Source organism: Mchenga conophoros, linkage group LG1 (assembly GCF_057382185.1).
Source record: "Mchenga conophoros isolate Kocher_MC1m ecotype Shallow Benthic linkage group LG1, M_conophoros_male_GT1.1, whole genome shotgun sequence".
Taxonomy (NCBI): domain Eukaryota; kingdom Metazoa; phylum Chordata; class Actinopteri; order Cichliformes; family Cichlidae; genus Mchenga; species Mchenga conophoros.
In genome coordinates, this window is record NC_140526.1 from 31,814,484 (window position 1) to 31,830,514 (window position 16,031).

At 43.9% G+C, this 16,031-nt stretch overlaps 2 protein-coding genes across 4 annotated transcripts in view; one reads left to right on the forward strand and one right to left on the reverse strand.

Annotated features, from left to right (window-relative positions):
- The window catches only part of ddb1 (damage-specific DNA binding protein 1), a 48,174-nt gene extending 44,440 nt beyond the window's left edge, over positions 1–3,734 (reverse strand). The window contains exons 1-6 of the mRNA XM_085275370.1: positions 3,567–3,734; positions 2,281–2,429; positions 1,872–1,988; positions 1,262–1,483; positions 945–1,059; positions 576–673 (exon numbers count right to left, since the gene is read on the reverse strand). Of these exons, the coding sequence (XP_085131496.1) occupies positions 576–673; positions 945–1,059; positions 1,262–1,483; positions 1,872–1,988; positions 2,281–2,429; positions 3,567–3,627 (762 nt within the window). The 5' untranslated portion in view covers positions 3,628–3,734. The remainder of the gene's footprint in view (positions 1–575; positions 674–944; positions 1,060–1,261; positions 1,484–1,871; positions 1,989–2,280; positions 2,430–3,566) is intronic.
- A 939-nt stretch (positions 3,735–4,673) lies between these two features.
- cfap70 (cilia and flagella associated protein 70) overlaps positions 4,674–16,031 on the forward strand; it is a 29,255-nt gene continuing 17,897 nt past the window's right edge. The window contains exons 1-7 of one of the 3 annotated variants that reach the window (XR_014892537.1): positions 4,674–4,846; positions 7,287–7,473; positions 7,730–7,825; positions 8,411–8,493; positions 9,878–9,952; positions 10,863–11,054; positions 11,187–11,369. Coding sequence is in view for 2 of the 3 variants with exons in the window: in XM_085275383.1 (XP_085131509.1) it covers positions 4,775–4,846; positions 7,287–7,473; positions 7,730–7,825; positions 8,411–8,493; positions 9,878–9,952; positions 10,863–11,054; positions 11,187–11,369 (888 nt within the window). In the remaining variant the exon portion in view is untranslated. The remainder of the gene's footprint in view (positions 4,847–7,286; positions 7,474–7,729; positions 7,826–8,410; positions 8,494–9,877; positions 9,953–10,862; positions 11,055–11,186; positions 11,370–16,031) is intronic. The other 2 variants (XM_085275383.1, XM_085275393.1) reach the window with 2 other exon arrangements.

Genomic DNA, 16,031 nt, shown 5'->3' on the forward strand with positions numbered 1-16,031 from the left:
TCTTGGGCCTTGAGCTCTTTTAAATGCCAGTAGAAAGACTACAACTAAATCTTGATAATACTAAAACCCTGAGGTATTGGAAGCTTAGCACCGATAAGAGTCATAACAAAAGAAAGCACATGTACACCTTAGGGTTTAAAAAATATAACAAAACAATCATGCTTACAAAGTGTGATTCTGAAGACAGCTCTACAATCACACTCTTGATTTCACACCGTTTTATACACAAGCTTCAGATTTGGGCTCATGTTCCCAGACAAGCTCGATTTAATTAGTTTGCTTCCATCAGCCCAATACTAACAGCTATTTTGATGCATCACTGAATTAGATATAGGATACTTACTTGTGATAGGGCACTACTACCCACTCTGCAAGTGACTTCACCAACTAACTCTATTTTGACTGCCCCTGGTACAGAAATAGTCTATTTGCTGAGACTTACAGTGCTTAGGCTTCTAACAGCCACAGTCTAACTCAATTCTACATTATTGCAACTTAAATGTTTACCTAGCTTCTTTTGAACAGCTGAACGATCAAAATATCTAAAGCAGAAGTGTGCTATCTGTTATCATTACCTTGATAGTGGGTGGTGCAATGGCCAAGTATTTGTCTCCATTGTGGTAGGTGATAGACTCTTGTCCTATGATTATAGCTCCACCAAATGGCTCAGGGACTAAAATACAAGCACACAGACAAGAGAGTGATTATTCTGGGAAGTTTCTGCTATTTTGGAGATGTTTACAGCACAGAAGCTAATATCCTCTGCATTACCAGTTATCAGTAGTGCTGTGGGTTAAATGTATTCAACAATTGAAATTATTCATGACTTGTAAACTAAACTTACACACTTATGAACTAGCAATTCATAGCTCACATCCTTGTGTTTTCACACAGCAGTTTTCGTTATTATCACGGCTATATGTTGAGTTAAATAGTTGAAGTACCTGGGATCACCATTGAAGCCTCAGCCTCCACATTCTCCTGTTTCCAGGGGCCTTTGTTAAACTCCTTCTCCCTCAGAGAAACCTCATAGGTCTTCACATGGCGTCCCTGAGGGTCCTATGAAACACAACACATGGAATAAAACTGGTCACTAATTGCACTTTGCTACTGTGCATTGCTTAGTTACCATAAGCTTGAAACCATTCTCCCGGAATAAATAAATTAAATAGAAATGTCCCGGATATATGAATTTTTCAACATATTCTTTTTTTCCCATTTCATTAAAGGCACATTCCCACATTCTGTACTGCTCATGTACCTGGTAGATGAAACAAACAGTTGGAGCCTGGCAGCCATACAGAAAGTGAACGTCGATGACCTGGAGCTCCTCCAGTCTGATGTTGAAAGCTTTGAGCTCACGGTTGTCCCTGTCCAATGGGATCACCTTAAACAAGCCGTCATACAGCCGCAGGCCAATCATGCGGCATTCTGGGTCTACAATTCCGATGATACCCGTCTCTGACGGACGCCCAATACGATCCTGCAAAAGAGCATTGGGTTAGGAACTGTTTAGCACTGGGAGTGTATGAGAAAGCATCACATTATGTAGCACATAGCTAGTTACATTTTTCCAGCTGTTATAGTCTAAGAAGTCCAAAATGTCACTGATATAAACCACATTAAAGAATACAAGAATTCTGAAATGTTACCTAACGGTGTTTACCAATTTAAATGGCAAATGGATAATTTAAAACAGTCTAAATTAAGATTTATTAATATGAATGTAGTGGAGCTAAAAAAGAGTGAACTGCTGCATTCAACCAAGAAGAACAAAATACATACTGCCCTTCATATGAACACACCATAACAAATAGAATGTCCTTACAATGTGGCTCATGTCTATAACAATATTAGTGTTGTTGTCTCACCTGGACATTGCCATGGGCTCGGGTGATGATGTCAATGCTCTCCCCGGTCTGTTTGTATTCTAGGATGCAGGCGTTGTACTTAGATGTAAGAATGAACAGCAGGTCTTTGCTCTCACCCTGAAGAATGAGGAGGAAAAAGGCACCAGAGTTACATGTTATACACCTGATCAGCCTCTGTGAGCCCGATTAGAAGACAGTGCCTGCATGTGTCATATCCTATTTGTAATGTGCAGACTTTCACTATTTTTGAGAGGCAAAATTTGCACCCTACTTTGTAGATGATTGAGAAACACACCACAGTACAAATCATTTATGGTGCAGTTAAATATATATTAAATAACCAGACCACTAACTAGTCGAGCAGGAAAAATAATTCAAAGTGTTGCCGACTGCACACAAAACCCCTTACCTTGGGCCTGAAGAGCTCCATAACAGCAATTCTGCCATACATGCCCACTTCTTTGACGGGCCTCAGGCCCTCTGCTGTGACCACATAGATTTCCAAACGTGTGTTTTTAGCTATGAGCAAATTGAGGTCTTCAGCAGAGGTGAAGTGACCTGCAGAAAAACAATGGTTACATTATGTTCAATACACTGGTTTTAATGTGAGAGTAGTGGGCACACAGAGAAATTAAAAATGTCCACAAATATCACTAAATTGGGGCATAAATATTCTGGTGCTTCTCAAATACATTTACATATCAGCTTAACTGCTGATTTTTAATGTCTTCTTTAGTCTTTAGCAGCTTAAAAACAACTTACAAGGAAATTATCCAACTTCCTTAAGTGTTCTAATTTATCACAATAAGGAAAATCGCAAACGGTTACTTGTGTTCAAAATGGTCTAAAATAATATATCTTGGCCAAACTGGTTCATTCCATTATCTACTCCAACAAATGTAACTGTGTCAGAGTCAGTGCTACAATCAACGACCTACCATGAAAAGTAGTAATTTCGCAAGTTCTTTAAACATCTTTACACTCTGATTGCACTTGGCAGTATCAATTATCAGATTGCTTAACAATAAAAGTAACTTGTAAGTAGATTTCACGTCTAGACTATTACACGTGAGCATTCATCTCAATTCGTCACCTCATATCATCTCGAGGTCTCTACTATCGCCATGAAAAATAAAAAGAGAGTGAACATGAAGAGATGATGCATCCTACGCAGCCATTTCATGGGTGCATGTCAAACTGTAACTTTAATGTGACAGAATTCCTATTGGTCTAGCCTGAAATACAAAAAGACAGCAGCATAAGCGTCTCTATGAGCTTTAATGCATCACGGTTTTTGTGAGTCAAATGAACGAAAACGTAATCTAGCTTAACTCGTTTTAAGTGGGGCACTAAGTCTGTGTGATATGCTAATGTTTGTGAGCAGAGGAAGCGCATTTTGATCCGCTGCAACTGACGTGCAGGACACAGCTAACGTTACATCAAAAAGAAGAAGCAAGAAAAAAAACGTCTGCCGTGTGTATGTTAAAGCAGACGTGACAAGAGATGTGTGTGTTGAGACACGCATACAAGCGAGCAGAACCTATGTGACAAGTAAACCGTTGACATAGCAAAACAAGAGCTAGCGGCTACTACAGGCCCGTTTGGAGCACTTTAGTTGTAGCGCGGGAGCAAAGCTAACATGCAGGTGGCAAATGTTTCCTTACTGCACAACGGCGAAAAACAGCGCGGATTTACCTGTGATGCAGGCGTTAACCGCCGTAGGTTTCTGGGCTGTTACAACGTAATTGTAGGACATTTTTGACAAAAACAAAAGACAAACACCAGAATAGTGTTTAATCTCTCTCAAGTGACAAAATCATTGATAATAAAGCTTCCGGAAGTAGAAAGCTGAGCTCTGTAGAGGTCTGAGATTGAGCGCCGCTAGCGACGCGGAGGACTACCAGCAAGGCAATGATTTTATTTATTTGTCCAACGAAATACGCGGTGCGTTACATTAAACGGGAAAAGCATTAGTCAATCGCTAAAAGAAAATATATTCATATGAAATGTACAAATAAATAAATAAAATGAAAGTACAACTCTGACCACTTAGGTGATCAGTAATTTAGCTTATATAAAGAGCTGTAACGCTGCAACAAAATGGTGTTGATATTTTTTTTAATGTTGCAAAAACTATATAAAACGGTCTCTTTTGATACATCCTGCTCGAGATATTAAATTTTTGCAGTTTTATGGGAAGAACACAGAAAAAGCAAATTAAACTCCCAATGCCTCAAGGTATTTCACACACAACAGCTTAAAAACGAGTGCGCCACCAGGATGTTTCCCCTGTAGTGAGCAGTGACCCCTGCTGTCTCACTAGTACTATTACAGAACAAAATGTTTCCTAAATGTTTTCCTGAATAAAAGCGAGTACAAAATCGATTCTCTCACATGTGTAATGCACCGAGGGTGAAAAGCAGTATTTGCCTGTAATACGAAAGATATTTCTTTAATATTTGTTTTTGAATATATCTTTGCAGAAGAATAAGATATCTGCGTTGAATGACGCTGCATTCATGTAATGACATGCATAATAGGCTATTCATGTACTATAATATTATAATATTAGCTGAACCTCTCACAAAAAAGCACTTTGAAGACAGGTACAGTGAAACAGGGCACTACTTTTATGAGTTGATTGAGTACATGTATCCATGTATCATGCTGTGCTTTGTTGTGTGTTGTGGTATATATGAGCACATTAGGACAGATTCCTATCAACCGCGTCGCTGAACTGGTAACAGTAAACTTGAATCTGAAGTTAATTTTGCCCTTCTTGTTGTATATTGTTCAGCATTTTCGAGTTCACGTTGAACCCACCATATCAGAGCCGCCGCCTGTGAGCGACGAGAGGTATCGTTGCCATGGAAACGCGTCCCCGTGCGACAAACTGACCTTTAATGGAGGCTCCAGGAAACACGAAAAGACACAGCATGAGTATAAAAATACATATAAACCGTGGAAATGACCTGGTAAGTCAACTTGCCGTTACTTAGAAATGATCCCCATAAACCTGTGAAATTTGCTAACACTGCGGCATAACAGTCTAACGGAAGTCTAGGTACGTGTTGTGTATGAAGTTTTTTTTACCTTAAAATTCACGAAGCAACAAATTACCTTGATAACCCAACATTACCGTCCAGCAGTTCCGAAAGAAACTTTGAGGTGTTCACTTCTAAGCTGTTATTGTTTGACAGTAAAAGATTATAGCTCACCTTAAGAGAGCTGTAATATTCCTTTATTCATAGAACCTGGAGTGCAGTATAGGAATATAGCATGATATATATGTAGCTATAATTTTGTTGCAGTAGATTTCATCATCCTTATGTTCGTGCGATTCAGTACAGTACATATATATGTAGGGATGAAATATATAGAGAATGTAATTTATAGAGAAGAGGAAGTCATCTATAATGGACAACAGTAGAAACCCTCTCCACGTTCTGATGGCTGGCAGGTACCCTCTGTCCTCTCACCCCCCACCCATTTATTAGTTATCAGTCCATTAAAACAGTGAGCAAGTAATCTAGTACTTGGAATGTTGGTAGTTCAATTCCTGGATGTTCCAGTCTGCATGCCAAAGTGTTCTTGGGAAAGGCATTGAAGCCAAAGTCCATCATCCATCAGTGTGTGCGTGTTAGTTTGAGGAAAAAGTATTTTTAAAAAGCGCTTGTATGAATGAGGCACATGGCAAGTAGAGTAGAAATGTGCTATGTAAGAACCAGTCCATTTGCAATCTTTTATTGTATTGTATTGTGTATCCCTCTTTTGAACTTTATTTATTTATGACTGGAGGAATGTTTGCTTTTTAAATGGAGCTGCTGGATATCTATATCTGGATATCTGTTTAATTGTTTTAAGACTTGTTTTAAGCAGCCGAGTGTAACGCAGCGGGAATGAGGATCAGCACCTCCAAATCTGAGGCCATGGTTCTCAGCCGGAAAAGGGTGGAGTGCCCACTCCGGGTCGGGGATGAGTTCCTGCCCCAAGTGGAGGAGTTCAAGTATCTCGGGGTCTTGTTCGCGAGTGATGGGAGAAGGGAGCTGGAGATCGACAGACGGATTGGGGCTGCGGCTGCAGTAATGCGGACGCTGCACCGGTCCGTCGTGGTGAAGAGGGAGCTGAGTGTAAAAGCGAAGCTCTCAATTTACCGGTCGATCTACGTCCCTACCCTCACCTATGGCCACGAGCTGTGGGTAGTGACCGAAAGAACGAGATCGCGGATACAAGCGGCGGAAATGAGCTTCCTCCGAAGGGTGGCTGGCCTCTCCCTTAGAGATAGGGTGAGAAGTTCGGCCATCCGGGAGGGGCTTAGAGTAGAGCAGCTGCTGCTCCACATCGAAAGGAGCCAGCTGAGGTGGTTCGGGCATCTGGCAAGGATGCCCCCTGGGCGCCTCCTGGGCGAGGTGTTCCAGGCATGTCCCACCGGGAGGAGGCCCCGGGGCAGACCCAGGACACGCTGGAGAGATTATATCTCTCGGCTGGCCTGGGAACGCCTTGGTATTCCCCCGGACAAGCTGGAGGAGGTGGCTGGGGAGAGGGAGGTCTGGACCTCTTTGCTTAGGCTGCTACCCCCGCGACCCGACCTCGGATAAGCGGATGAAGATGGATGGATGGATGGATGTTTTAAGACTTCTCAATAAGCTTTTTAGAGCTTCCCAATGAACTTGTTATCTTTAATTGGTTCGGTTTTTTATCATTACATGAAATTAGAATTGTGTTTGTTAAAAAAAGAAAATTGCAAATATTTTAGGTGGCTATTCTTTTTCTTTCTCCTTGTATTGTTACATAACTTTTACCACCACTTACCACCAAATATATAAAAAAAAATACTCAAGTAAATGGGCAAATATCAAAGTAAAATTTAACACAAGTAGCACTTGGTTCAAGATTATTTCGTTCAAGATTGTATGCAGTTATGTAAAGCACTGAAGTTAAAATTCTATTTTAATAATGTCATAGTAAAATGTCAGTCAGTTTTCATTCTCATCATTGACCATCCATCATTGATCTAATTAGAAAACTCAAAGTTAGCTTATGTGTATTTGGGCAGGTCAGCTCGCTCTATATTTTCAGTCCCATATCTCATAAACAGTTGTTTTCTTATCAGCAAAACTGCTTTTAGCACACAGTCTTCTTTTCTAGTTTCAATTCACATTGACTTATCCAAAGAGAGACATAAAAGCAAACAACTTCCCGAGTTATAGGTCTTAGAAGGCTTTGGTAGCATGCGGTACTAATAGCTTACATGGAGACTGGTGGAATATACTTTTGATGTTATGCTAACTACATTTTACTTCTTCAACAAGTATCTAAGTAAATTTAATGTAATTAAAGCTTTATTTTAAAATGTGATATAATCTTAAGTAAATGTTTACAGCTTGCTATGTATTTCTTTACTTTTCTTTTTAGCAATCAAAAAAAGGAGACAGCTTTCAGAGTTTGGTGCGGGTTGAGTTTGATGGAACATTGGTGGGAGAGTCAGATGAGAAGCAGGGTAACCCCATGCAGGACTTTATTGACTATAAATTTACCTGCATCTTCCGCTGGCCAAACGACGCTCAGGCTCTCAGTGACATTGCCCAAAAACCCATTGTATGTAAGTCGAGATTTGAAATATTCTCCTGTCTCTGATAATATGATGAAACTGAAAATGGCACTAACCAGCAGCTGAAACATTTCATTTCATTCTATTTTCTTTCAGTTTGATCAACACTTTTTTTGTTGCTTTTTTTTTTTTATTACATTTTTGTTGTGAATACCTTGTGTAATTGGTGACAGGAATCTCCTTGATAACCAAACTTGCTAAAAATGTCCACTGTTGTGTTTAATGTATATGGTTTTGTGGTGGTCAGTGACAGTGATAGAAGTCCTGGCTGAGGAGAAGAATGATGAACCAAGACAAGTGCCTCTGGGCCAGGCTGTTGTTGACCTTCTACCACTGTTACAAGGTACAGCTCTAGCTATCCGGTCTTTCCATACCAGATCAGTCAGATCTGACAAAAGTTCCCACCTGGCTTCTTCATAATCAGATGACTTATTTATTGCTCATGAAAAAATGTAAATTCATACTATGACAAGTTTCTGAATTAAAGGCCCTGGAAGGTGGGTTGAAATGTGGTACATTTTTGAGCCCCTAACTTCATAACTGTTGGAGCTAGCCATATGAAACCTTCAAAGCTGCAAAAACAAATTTAAGCTCTATTATAAACTGAAAACAAGTAATTTTATTTTCCCTCAATTAGAGTATAACACTCCAAATGCAAAATCTAGTTTTAATTTGGCAGTTTTTTTTTTTCTCTAACCAACCTTTAGCATCAGTGTACCTACAGTATCTACATTTTCTTAATTTCTGATACCGGGCTCATGTTCTAGCAGTGATCCCTTTTCAAAATTGGTTTCTGATATAGTCAGCATATCGTCCCAGCTAACAGCTGCTTTGTATGGAGGTCAGAAAAGCAAAAATTCATTTCAGAGAGCTTTTCTTAGCAGAGCAGAACTTTCATTTGTTAGAGTGATTTTCTCTTTGTCTTCAGGTCAGTGCAGTTTCTCATCCACAGTCTCTGTCAATTCGGTGCCCAACCTCCGGGCCAAATCTGCCCAGGACACCGGCCTCAAGGTCAGTTGAGGACTCTGCAGTCATTCTCTTGGAGACCCAACGATGTTTGTATGAACATGCTTTTCAGCATGTCTCACTTTTCACACATGGTTCCTGTATGCATACAGCCGGCTGTAGCTTTTCAGCTCACAGCCCGACACACACCAACACAACAGCACAGATAGCACAGACTTTAAGGCGGCGAGGCGTGATTCCGGGTGCCGCTCAGGTGCGTCCGCCTCCCCTGCAGTGGCGCTGCAGACCACGCCCCGCCACACACCTTAACCTGGTAAAATACATATTTAGACAGAATTTTGCAAATATCTATTTTTCATTTTTTAGCAGCATAGTGCTTTTTTTCCAATTATTTTTTAAAAGTCAGGTCAAGGCTCCAAAATCCCAAAGGTGATATAAGGGTGGCGGCTCACAGCATCTTTTGTTTGCTGGATCATTTTAGTTCAGCTGGGTGTCTTTCCTTTTGTTATATTTCTTTAAGATTTAAAAATGTGTTAATTACATAAATAAAATGTAACTTTCTCTGTAGCACTTCATGGATTTCATAAGCAACACACCTTAGTTGTTCACACAAAGCATAAAGGTAAAAAACAATATATACAGTGTTATCTTCATTTTAGATGTCAAAAAGTATTTGCGGCTCCCAGCGTTTTTGTTTGCATGGAAACCGGCTCCAAATGGCTCTTTGGGTGTTAAAGGTTGCTGACCCCTGGACTACACTCTCTGCTATTTTTACATAGCAAAGTAACCCAAATAAATTACAAGTGTTTTTGTGTATTTTTAATATTGACAAAAGATTGAACATCTTTAAATGCACTTAAAAACAGCACTGATCAGACATGCTTGCATATAGTTCTGACTGAAAAAGTGAATTAACAATTAAACAATTATTTCTTATTATATTATTAAGTCTAGATTACCAACACAGACTCTACAATTATTTAGCATCTATTGCCTTTTTTCGATGGTTACAGCTAAAGTACAATTTTAAACCAAAACAAATGCCACAATTTGAGACTATTTATTGTCTGGTCAAAAATAAGGCTCCCAGGCTCAAGCGGTATCTGGTAAAAAAAAAAAAAAAAAAGTTTAGTATTTAGTATTTTTAACCCACTGACAGGTTGGGTTGAGTATATAAAAAGAGATTCCAAATATTAGTTTTGCAGACATTTTAAAATAATGCATTCAACACATTTGGCAAAGCCTAAGAAGCACACAGTGTGTTTTGTTAAATCAATACTAATTCCAGACATGTAGACACTTTAGTTATATATGAAATGTGTAAAATAACAACTAGAAACAATAGAAAGATAATGGACAGTTGAAAAATAGAATTCACAATTTAAGTTTTTTTTACATTGTTTTAAGAGTGTATCCATATTGCCCACAGTTCCCCAACAAAGATAGGAGTGCAACCAGAATGAAGCAAGGATCCAGCCAAGCAGTTTTTAAATGGAAAATGAAGGTAATCCCATTACTCTACAGGGACAGTTATAGTAAGCATAAATAAAATATCCCTCAGATGAGCCTTCAGGGGTTCAGGTCTATCTAAAAGTCCCTGCGCCCCCTTAGTTGAATTCTACAGATTTATGACTAGAAGTCCAAATTAGTCATAGAGTTTGGTAAAGAAAAAGTAAAATACCAACATCACAGGTAAGTTGCTGCTCAAAATCAGTTTAATAATTCAGCTAACAGTAGCTTCATCCATACAGCAACGAGCATGACATCGGAGGGTATTAACTCTGGTGCCCATGCAAGTTGGACTTTGAGAAATACCTCTCACTTTAAATGTGGTATTGCGGTATTATAAATTAACCAACAGCTTTTCTAATTAACACATTCATGGTGAGAAAGCCAAAGACCGGCACTTCATTTCATTTATCATGTGAAATGCTATGCTAGCAAGGTTCAACTCCTAATACTAAACAACCTTGTTGTTAGATTACAAATAAAATGTGATGTGCATCAAATAAAATACAGATAGAAATACAACAGATAAAAAGTGCAACAGGCCAGAAAAAAACAAACTAAGCTGTATAAACTGTTAGTGAGTCCTCTTATCCTTTTCAGTGGCAATATGTTTTTGTTGGTTTATTTTGTTATTTGTTATTGAGGAACATGTTCGTTTTAAGGTGTTGTTAAACATAAGTATTTTTTTGCTGGGTTATGATAAACGAGAAAAAAACAGCCACTTACATGTATTATATGTTAAATATGTGAATTTACATATAATGATAAAATGAGCTTTCATTGCACTCAGGAAATTGTTTAGTGTTGTGTATTATGGTTTGAAAAGCACTTAGGACCTAAGGATTTGTATTCAGTATGGTTAAAGCAGTATATCAATGAAAAATATAAACTGCTCTGCTTTTTAGGTGCCTACCCTCGATGTGAGTGTCAGTGTGTTGGATCCAATACTGTCCGAGGCTGACCTCTCAGCCTCTAATCTACTAAAGGTAACTTTGGAGACAGCCTACTCTGTCCCAGACTCATGGATGCTGCCATCCGGCCCTGCTCCCACTACCTTCACATACACTGCTGCCCTAGAGATCCCTCTTACTGCAGACGTGAGTGTTATACTGTGCTTTTTATGTGGCCTCTTAAGGCATACTGCTCTATTCACACTAGCTTAAAATGTCAATCTTTCCAAGGGTGATGCGTTTTTGACAAATGTAGCTTTACTACTGCTTTGCTCCCAGCAAGACCAAGTGCTAGTGTTCCCTGAAGGGCAGCTGAAGGCAGGGGGGCAGGGAGAAGAAAAGGAACGTCAGAAGAAGAGGCCCCATAGGGACACACTAGCTCCAGAGAACCACTTCCTGCCTGGAGTCTTTTTCAAGCCAGAGGAAATTGATCAGGAGGATGGTGAGCTGACTGCTCGAGAGGTAAATACAAATGCAGCTTGCAGATACTACCAATAATATTAGCTGGAATGTTGCAAAAAAAAAGAAAGAAAGAAAGTTAAAAACACTCTTAAAGTGACCTCGAGATTTGATAATCAGTTTTGTTCATCAGTTTCTTACCTGTTGAAGTTCAGGGTGTGCCTGCTGAGGTGGTGTCAACATTCACTCAGCTTTAACATCGCCCTGGGTTCTCGGCCTGCTTAGCATTACCATTCTGTCTGTACAGATGCTTGCAAAGCAGCATAATGCTAACACAAGTTCCTGGATGCGGTTTGCACTTTACGATTGTGCTCTTGTCCTTTTGTGCAATAAAAATAAATGTAATGTCCATATCCGTACTACAGACCGTGCCATTTATTTCCCTTTTAAAAAGAAGGAAATAAAGTATTAATTTGCACATATGAGACACATGGAATTTTAGATTGGGATTTTATCGTATTTGCTACATCCACTACATCACACTGATGTAGAATTCTGAAAAACAGACAAATTTTCATCCATCAAATGTGATATACGTGTCATTACAGGGTTAGACAGACACAAAAACTAACAAAGATGGGTAATAAGGATCAGATGAACTGGATCAGATTCTAACTATCCCTGTCCCTAACAGGGACACCAACCTTTAGCATATCTATCCATCCATCCATCCATCCATCCATCCATCCATCCATCCATCTTCATCCGCTTTATCCGAGGCCGGGCCGCGGGGGCAGCAGCCTAAGCAAAGAGGCCCAGACCTCCCTCTCCCCAGCCACCTCCTCCAGCTTATCCGGAGGAACACCAAGGCGTTCCCAGGCCAGCCGAGAGATATAATCTCTCCAGCGTGTCCTGGGTCTGCCCCGGGGCCTCCTCCCGGTGGGACATGCCTGGAACACCTCACCCAGGAGGCGCCCAGGGGGCATCCTTGTCAGATGCCCGAACCACCTCAGCTGGCTCCTTTCGATGTGGAGCAGCAGCGGCTCTACTCTGAGCCCCTCCCGGATGGCCGAACTTCTCACCCTATCTCTAAGGGAGAGGCCAGCCACCTTTCGGAGGAAGCTCATTTCTGCCGCTTGTATCCGCGATCTCGTTCTTTCGGTCACTACCCACAGCTCGTGGCCATAGGTGAGGGTAGGGACGTAGATCGACCGGTAAATTGAGAGCTTCGCTTTTACACTCAGCTCCCTCTTCACCACGACGGACCGGTGCAGCGTCCACATTACTGCAGCTGCAGCCCCAATCCGTCTGTCGATCTCCGGCTCCCTTCTCCCATCACTCGCGAACAAGACCCCGAGATACTTGAACTCCTCCACTTGGGGCAGGAACTCATCCCCGACCCGGAGTGGGCACTCCACCCTTTTCCGGCTGAGAACCATGGCCTCAGATTTGGAGGTGCTGATCCTCATTCCCGCTGCTTCACACTCGGCTGCGAACCGTTCCAGTGCGAGCTGGAGGCCCTCACCCGATGAAGCCAACAGAACCACATCATCCGCAAAAATCAGAGATGAGATTCTGAGGCCACCATAGCGAAAGCCCTTCGCCACTTGGCTGTGCCTAGAAATCCTGTCCATAAAAATTATGAACAGAACCGGAGACAAAGGGCAGCCCTGGCGGAGCCCATCACCCACCGGGAACGAGTCCGACTTATTGCCGACAATGCGAACCAAGCTCTTACAACGGTTGTATAGGGGTCAAATGGCCCGTAGCAATGGGCCAGACACCCCATACTCCCGCAACACTTCCCACAGGACACCCCGAGGGACACAGTCGAATGCCTTCTCCAAGTCCACAAAACACATGTAGACTGGTTGGGCAAACTCCCATGCACCCTCAAGTATCCTCAAGAGGATAAAGAGCTGGTCCAGTGTTCCGCGACCAGGACAAAAACCGCATTGCTCCTCCTGTATCCGAGGTTCGACTAGCGGACGAACTCTCCTTTCCAGCACCCTGGCATAGACTTTCCCAGGGAGGCTGAGGAGTGTGATCCCACTGTAGTTGGAACACACCCTCCGGTCCCCCTTCTTAAAGATGGGGACCACCACCCCGGTCTGCCAGTCCACAGGTACTGCCCCTGATGCCGTCGGGGGGTTCCCCGGAGGCATCTTCCTTGGGGGGCTCAACGGTCATGTCCGGTTAGGGGCTCTGTTGGCTCTCAGGTGACTGTTTCCTCGCGGCTGCGTGCAGCGGGGCTAGGGGAGGGTCTGTGCTGACGGACGTGGGTTACTGACCTGGTAGCCTGGCTGCCCCTGGGTGGGTCCGGGATGGGCGTGAGGTTCTGGGGGCGCTCCGTCTCTGGGCTGGGACCCGGACCGGGCCTTGGGGGCTTCGGTCCTGGTTGGTGTGTTGCCGGGGTTGTGGGCGGGTGGGTGCATGGGGACCCAGCCCTGGAGCAGGGTGCCGCCGGTGCATCGAGCCACCTGGGGGGCTCTTCAACTGGTGGGGGAGATTGTCACATCTTGCAGGAGCTTTCCTCTCCTCAGGAGCTCCCTCTGCAGGAGGGGGAGATACAGGAGAGGTGGAGGAAGATCTCAGCCTGGGTGTTTATTGTCTTATGTAGTCTGGAAGATGAGTGGATGGTGGGGTGGGTGCAGTTTTCTCTGTGGTGGGGTTGGGTGGACTGTCCCGGGCTCTGTGGGGCCGGGAGGCGCTGCTGCACTGGGCCCCGGTCTGGATGGGCCTGGGCCCCCTTTCCCTGGCGGGTCGCGGAGTATGGGGGTGCCTACTGGGGTCAGCGGGGGAGCTGGCCCCAGGGAGGGGTCACTTGCCCCTCCCTTCCTTCCCTCCCCATCTCCAGCTGCCTCCCTCTTCCCGCTCCACCACAACCACCCACACATGCAGGACCTTGGAGTGGGGGTATGTCACCAGGGTGCAGAGGCGGCTACCCCCCCCCCCCCCCCCCCCCCCTCTGTCCCCTTCTGGCTGCCTCTGCCTCAATTTTATCCCACAACTTAGACATTCACATTACTCACACTCTCATTACACATACGATCTTGGGGGTGGGCACGATACACGGAATCCAAAGTACCATCAGGGTGTACACCCCACCCCTGGCGTCGTTGCCCACCTCTCAATTTTAAATACACGTAGACATTGAGGGCTAGCAGGAGGGACCATGCGCTTACCTGCTGCTCTCTGGCAGGTAGCTCCATGCCCTCCTGGGTTTTAAATGCACCTTAGAACACACATGCATCAACACTACAATGAGCGGGTGGAGGGAGGTTTGGAGTCTTCTCTCACCCCCATTCTCTGCGACCTGCTGGAGCGGGGGGGCTAGGAGGAGGAGTTGGCCGTCCGACTGCGGTCTGGAGTGTGGGGCCTTCCTGCTGCTGCGGAGTCGGGGCGGTATGCCTCCCCCCACCGCAGGGAAAAGGGTAACACCACCTGGGTCTGGGTGCAGTTCCCCCCTCCAGGGGCGGGGGCACCTAGACCTGGTTTGTAGAGTACGCTTGGGGAGTGTGATTGTGTGTACAGCGTCTCTTTATGTCTGTCTCCACGTTGGTTGAGTGTGGAGTAAGTACATATGAGAGCATGAGGGTGGGAATGGATGTTTGTATCTGTGTGTGCCTGTACGTCTGTGTCTATATGTCAGGTTGGGTGTCAGGCGCCACCTCTCTGGGGACATCTCAGGCCCTCCAAAGTTTGGAGGCCTATCTCCCCCTACCACCACTTCCCCTGCCAGTGGCGGACTCCCTCAGGTATCGGTGCGTTGGTGGTTCTTTGTGTCCGGGGATGGGCGTCCAGGTACACACCGGCTCACTCCTTGGCGGCCGCTTATCGGGGCCTGGAGCCTGGGGCTTGCTCGGGCCACTTCGGAGGTGGGGTGCCCCCGGCCTCTCGGCCTGGGGCTCGGTCACTCAGGCACGGCTGGCTGCCGGCGGAGCTCACGGGCGCGTCACTGCAACTCCCCCTGGCTTCTGCTCCGCGGCTGCTGAGTGAGCCCTCATCTGGGACTCTCCTCAGCTCTTTCCGGGACAGTGGCGCGGCTGCCCCTCTGTTGGTCTTCCTTGGTCTCTTGTGTTCTGGGGGCCTCTGGATGTCTGGAGTTTTGATCTCCTCCATACCTGCTTCATGCCCTGGAGGACAGGGCTGTGGCTCCCCACACCCTCTAGCAGATCATTACATGAAGGAACCTTTTAAAAAAACAAAAAACACAAGCGCGTCCATGCTCACAGGTGTACACACGGGTGATCACACCCACAAACTACACCCTTTTGGCTCCTACCTCAAAGCACACTGTGTTCTGTTGATCTTATGTGCTGCACAATAATGTTTAATATTTAGTATTTACTGTCATATTCCCATATATCATTGTGATGTTGTTTATTCTATTACTCTTGTTCTCTTCTGCTTGTTTTCTTTTTTCTTTCTCAGCAGGTGATCCAGGTGATTGATATATGCATTTTCTTTTTCTCTGCCCGTTCTGTTGGTTTATGTTTTTTGCCCTTCTCCCCCGTCCCTCTTCTCAGCTGTTTCTCTTTCCCTCTTTCTTTCTCCCCTTCTTTCCCCCAGTCAAGTCTGTCCCGTATTCAGTAAGTGAAAATAAAATAAACAATAAAAGGTGAATCAAATGGACCATTATGGCAAGGCTGGGATGGTCAATTTGGTAAAGTAAATCCGTTGGGCATCTTTGTTTGCCTTTAGACAACAATTCTGATGGCAAAA